Source organism: Kalmanozyma brasiliensis (genome assembly GCF_000497045.1).
Source record: "Kalmanozyma brasiliensis GHG001 unplaced genomic scaffold PSEUBRA_SCAF20, whole genome shotgun sequence".
NCBI lineage: Eukaryota > Fungi > Basidiomycota > Ustilaginomycetes > Ustilaginales > Kalmanozyma > Kalmanozyma brasiliensis.
This window is the reverse complement of record NW_015961960.1, coordinates 2,853-8,429: the sequence shown is the minus strand read 5'-3', so window position 1 is coordinate 8,429 and position 5,577 is coordinate 2,853. Positions and strand designations below refer to the sequence as shown.

General features: G+C 57.5%; 2 protein-coding genes across 2 annotated transcripts in view; both read left to right on the top strand.

Annotated features, from left to right (window-relative positions):
• Positions 1–797: 797 nt before the first annotated feature.
• PSEUBRA_003099 (Glutamate/phenylalanine/leucine/valine dehydrogenase, C-terminal) lies at positions 798–4,057 on the top strand (the record flags this gene model as incomplete). Its single annotated transcript, XM_016436255.1, has 2 exons — positions 798–1,072; positions 1,162–4,057. The coding sequence occupies 2 exons, from the start codon at positions 798–800 to the stop codon at positions 4,055–4,057; spliced, it is 3,171 nt and encodes a 1,056-aa protein (XP_016292275.1).
• A 1,481-nt stretch (positions 4,058–5,538) lies between these two features.
• Positions 5,539–5,577, top strand: part of PSEUBRA_003098 (uncharacterized protein) — a gene marked incomplete at both ends in the record, with an annotated part of 1,134 nt that continues 1,095 nt past the window's right edge. Inside the window, one exon of the mRNA XM_059464985.1 lies at positions 5,539–5,577. This exon is cut by the window's right edge and continues 940 nt beyond it. Within this exon, the coding sequence (XP_059321358.1) occupies positions 5,539–5,577 (39 nt within the window).

Below are 5,577 nucleotides of genomic sequence, written 5' to 3'. Positions count from 1 at the left end.
CACCCACTGTAGGCAGCCTGGAACCAGTCCGCTCTACCTTGGTATCTCGATTGGATGACAAGACTGCTGTGCTTGGTCCAACCGAGCCAAGCCACGGGGGCCATGGAAATTCAGCTATCTCTTCAATAGAAATTCTAAGCGCCAGGTCCTGTGACACGAGGGCGAAGTGGACAGGGGCAGAGCACCGGCTAAAATTTTAAGGAAAATAAAAAAGTTGTAAAAAAAGTGGTGGGTGGAGGGTTGTGTTGGACCAAATTAACCTTCCGAACGAGCACGGGGCCTGCAGCCGGCCGCGCCTGAACCACGTCAGATGATGCTGCTTCTACTCACAGCATGTCACTTGGCTTAGCTGTTGCGTGTCGCTCTTGCGTACGCTCTGGAGCGAAGACAGCCGGCACAACTCTTTGGAAGTCGACGAGCGCTAGGAGCAGCGGCACGTTCAGTGCGCCCTGTTTTCCTTTTACATGCCCGGTGTTGCTCTTGCGCCGTGCCAACCTGCCCCACACAGCCGTCACTCGAGACAGCGTACAGAAGCTTGTTCGCCTCGTCAGCGAGCCAGTGTGATGGACATATAAGCTCGATGTCTCCGTTTGCCTCAACCTTACTTTGCCTCTCACACACATCGTACTTCTCATCGTCGCTTCCTCCGCCGTTCACACGCTCGGAGTCGACTGTTCCCACGCCTCGTTTCGTTGCTGATATAGATTCGGCTCGATCCGTTCCTCTGTCGGTTTGACCGTTCAACTCTGAAAGATCACCTCTTTGCGAGGAATCTGGACGCGATCCATCTCTTCATCATGGCTCCATCGATAGACCACGCTGCAAGCTCGCAGCAGACTTCGTCCTTGGACGACATCTCCAAGGTCAAGTCGGCCCTCTTGAGCGTCTCCAACTCTACCCCGAGAAGCGGCTCGCATACCCCTATCGACCACGTCATCGCCAACAATGCTGGCTACACCGACACCGTTTTCGAGGGCAAGGCCGACCAGGCCGCTCAAGTCAAGCAGCTCCTCTCCAGCAAAGGCTTCATGCCCCCAGATCTCGTCACCGCCGAGGTGGACTGGTTCTACCAGTAAGCATGCTCTCCCGTTCGCCTTGCACCCATTATGCTAGCATTCACTGACCGCTGACCTTATTTTCGCTCTTGCTCGCGTCTCATAGGAACCTCGGAATCGACGATACCTACTTTGCTCTCGAGAACGTAGAGACCGTCGCGGACCACATCCTCGCGCTCTTTGGCGCCAAGATCATGGCCTACACCAAGCACTCCAACAGCCTCGAGATTGACCTCGAAAAGGAGTCCGAAAACGGCGCCGTCTTCATCCACTCGTCGCAAGCCGGCAAGTCGCAAGCCGATGGCCCTCAGTGGGAGCGACGCATCGACGCCAACTACCTCGACAAGTCGTCCGTAGACAAGGCCTACCGACTCGAGACCTACCGTTCCGCCGGCTCCGTCTCGGCCCAGTCGCAGCAACAGCTTCGATGCTACTTTTTGGCCAAGTGCAACTTTGTCGAGCCTCGACCTGCTCCCGACTCGCCCCACTACGCCGACATCCGTGCCGTCTCCGACAAGACCTTCCTCACCAAGGCGAGCGACAACACGCTCGACATCTACCAGAGCATCATGGACGAGGTTCTCCGCCGACAGGGCCCCGTCATCGAAATGTTCGAGGTCGAGGGCAGCCGAGAGCGCAGGATCGTCATTGGCTACCGCATGGGCACCACCAACAGCTTCTTTAGCGCCCTCTCGGATCTCTACCACTTCTACGGCCTTTTCTCGTCGCGCAAGTACGTCGAGCAGTTCTCCAACAACGTCACCATCATCTCGATCTACCTCAACCCGCTCCCAGCGTCCAACAGCCCTCCCATCGAGCACTCGATCCACCAGGTCATGAAGGAGGCGTCCCTCATCTACGTCCTTCCGGACAACCCCTTCTTCCAGCCTGCCCTCGCGGAGAACACCCACGCGGTCCAGGAGGCCACCTACGCCTACGTCGGCTGGCTCTTTGCGCAGCACTTCTGCAACCGTCTCGGTCAGGCGTACCAGGCGTTGCGAAACGTACTCAACGAGAACGACTCCCAGCAGGCCGCCATCCTCAACGAGATCAAGCTGCGTTTCCGTGAAGAGACCTTCACCCGTCAGTCGATCCAGGAGGTCATCGAGAGCCACCCCACTCTCATCCGCTTGCTCTACGTTCACTTCGCCAACATCCACTATCCCGGTGGCGCCGACGATCAAGAGCTCGTGCCCACCCTCTCCTTCCAGCGCCTCGTCAAGGAGGAAGTGCTCACCGACAATGAGATGTACGACCGCATCCGCAAGGCTGCCAACAACACGCACGAGCGTCAGGTCCTCGAGTCCTTCCTCTTCTTCAACAAGGCCGTCCTCAAGACCAACTTCTATACCCCAACCAAGGTCGCCTTGTCCTTCCGTCTCGACCCTGGCTTCCTTCCCGAAGTCGAGTACCCCGTCAAGCCCTACGGCATCATCTTTGTGGTTGGTGCCGAGTTCCGTGGCTTCCACGTGCGTTTCCGTGATGTCGCCCGAGGTGGCATCCGCATCGTCCGCTCCAGGAATCGCGAGAACTACTCCATCAACCAGCGCACACTCTTCGACGAGAACTACGCCCTCGCATCGACACAGCATCTCAAGAACAAGGAGATCCCAGAAGGTGGAGCGAAAGGCACCATCCTGCCGACGCTCGATGCCAACCCCAAGCTCGCCTTCGAGAAGTACGTCGACGCCATTCTCGACCTGCTCATCAAGGGCCAGACACCCGGTGTCAAGGAGGAGATCGTCGATCTGCTTGGCAAAGAGGAGATCCTGTTCCTTGGTCCTGACGAAGGAACGGCCGACCTCATGGACTTCGCCGCCGAGCACGCTCGCGCTCGTGGCGCGCCTTGGTGGAAGTCGTTCACCACCGGCAAGACAGCCGCCACGCTCGGTGGTGTGCCTCACGATGTCTGGGGTATGACCTCGCTGTCGGTGCGTCAGTACATCATCGGCATCTACAGGATGCTCGGTCTCAAGGAGCAGGAGGTCACCAAGGTCCAGACGGGTGGTCCCGACGGCGATCTTGGCTCCAACGAGATCCTGCTGTCCGTCGACAAGACGGTCGCCATCATTGACGGCAGCGGTGTCATCTACGACCCTGCCGGTCTCAACAGGCAGGAGCTGGTGCGCCTCGCCAAGGCTCGTAAGATGATCTCGGACTTTGACGCGTCCAAGCTCAGCGCCAACGGCTACCGTGTCTTGGTCGAGCAGAACGATGTCAAGCTGCCTACCGGCGAGATCATCCCCGACGGTGTTGCTTTCCGAAATTCGGCTCATCTGCGATTCAAGGCCGACCTCTTTGTTCCCTGCGGTGGCCGTCCCGAGGCCATCAACATTTCCAACGTCAACCAGCTCTTCGACCAGGACGGCAAGCCTCACTTCAAGTACATCGTCGAAGGTGCCAACCTCTTCATTACCAGGCAAGCGCGTCTCGAGCTCGAGAAGCGTGGCGTCGTCCTCTACCCTGACGCCTCGGCCAACAAGGGCGGTGTCACCTCGTCGTCGCTCGAAGTGCTGTGCGGTCTTTCGCTGGAGGACGCGGAATACGTCGAGTCCATGCTCTTCAAGAACGGCAAGCCGACCAACTTCTACCTCTCGTACGTCCGCGACATTCAGACGATCATCGGCCGCAACGCTCGCGCCGAGTTTGAGGCTATCTGGCGCGAGAACATCGAGTCTGGCAAGCCGCGATCCACCATTTCGACCGAGCTCAGCACCACGCTCAACAAGCTCTCCGAGGAGCTCGAAGCGACGGACCTTTTCTCTAACGAGCAGCTCCGCTCCGCTGTGCTTGGCCAGGTGTTCCCTCCTACGCTCATCAAGAAGGTCGGCCTCGCCAAGCTCATCGAGCGCATCCCCGAGGCTTACGCTCGCTCGGCGTTCGCGGCAAAGGTTGCCGCCAGCTTCGTCTACGCCAACGGCCCCAACGCCAGCCACGTCGACTTTTACAAGCACGTTTCGACGCTGCTGGCTCAGCCATCGCCCTCAGCGACACAGCAGTGATTCAGCACACGCATTTGCTTCTTCACGATATCTCCCTTGTAGATTCCGCACCTGGACTTTTTCTTTCCCTGCTTGTTCGGCGCAGCTGCCTCTCATGGCAGCCTTGAGACGTGTATAATATAATTTCCGTGATCCCTTCCATTGCTGCGAGTCTGGTGTGAGAGATTTGCGCGCAGGCCGCAACAGAGGTCTGCGCCATAGATACAGTGCGTGCGTGCCTCAACAGACCACTTTTGACAACATAATTGGCGCCAGACACCACACTCACTCATTCAACAATGCATCTACACATTGCAATGATCAATTGACTCATGCGCAAGCATCAAATAGCCCTAATTATGCGTCAAATACTGTGCTTCATTAGAGAGTTTTTGCAGCTGTTGGAGGGGTTGGGGTGAGGGTGGTGGTCGGAGCTGAAATGCTGACCCCCTGATCAGGGGGTGCCGAAGTACCTTTCGGCTGTTGGAAGGGTGGTGGTGGTAATGGTGGTGGTGAAGACGGAGCCGAGCGAGAGTTGAATGAATCTCTTTGAACTCCAAAACTGATGTATTCTCGTGCGTGTGAGTGAGTATCGGGTGTGATGAGGCACCGATATGAGTGAAATGGCCTGGATCGGCCGTGGTGGTAGTACTTGCTTGTTGCGATCATGCAGGTGTAAGGGGACGCGTGCCTGATAGCCGTCTCGAGGCTCGACTCTTGACCTCGGCAATGGCAAGGCAATGCAAGCCGAGATCAGCGAGCTCGGCGTAGGGTAGTGTTGCTCTGCCGAAGTGAGAGGCGGCTATCGACTGACCCTTTGAACACTCCGTTCAGAGGCAGCGCGGCGTAGCTCAGTGTTGAAGGTGTAGCTCCTACGCCCCGTGAGTGTTCTTGACGGCGGCGTAGAGCTGTGGGCNGGTTCCGGCTGCAGTTGAGGTGCTGCAGTGTCAGTGACGGTTCTGACCAGTCCTGTGTCAGACGGCACAGACAGTGATATAGCAGCAACACAATTTGTATTGCCGCTGCGTGACTGTGTGACTGTAGAGGGTGAAATGAAGTGATCGCTGATGGCAAAGACAACGTGAGATACGTGATATGTAAAGTAGAGTGGATGAGGCCCAGCCTCATCCTACTCGAGCGAGCGTGATGTATATAAAGAGACCTCTGGCCCTGCCTGGTTCTCCTGCCGGCACAGCTAGCCTAAGCCGGCCCATTGTCTACCTGCACAACCTGCGTGTGTGCCTGGTCACGCCCCCATCCGGCCCTGGCGGCCATCCTACCGTTTGAGGTGGTGCCCGTGTCCAGTCCTGCCCCTGCTGATTACCTGCGAAGCTTCCTGGAGTGATCCTTGATAGCGGCTAGCCGTCCCTTGAGGAGCTAGCTCAAGTTCAGCCCGAGCCGGGCTTGTATTGCCAAAGTCGTGAGTTCGGCAATGACCCATACCTCCCGAGCGAACCCATAACAGTACCCCCCTTCCGAGATCCAAGCTCCTGCGAGGTGAAATGAAGTTCTCCTGCGCAGCCGCTTTCTTCGAGTTCGGC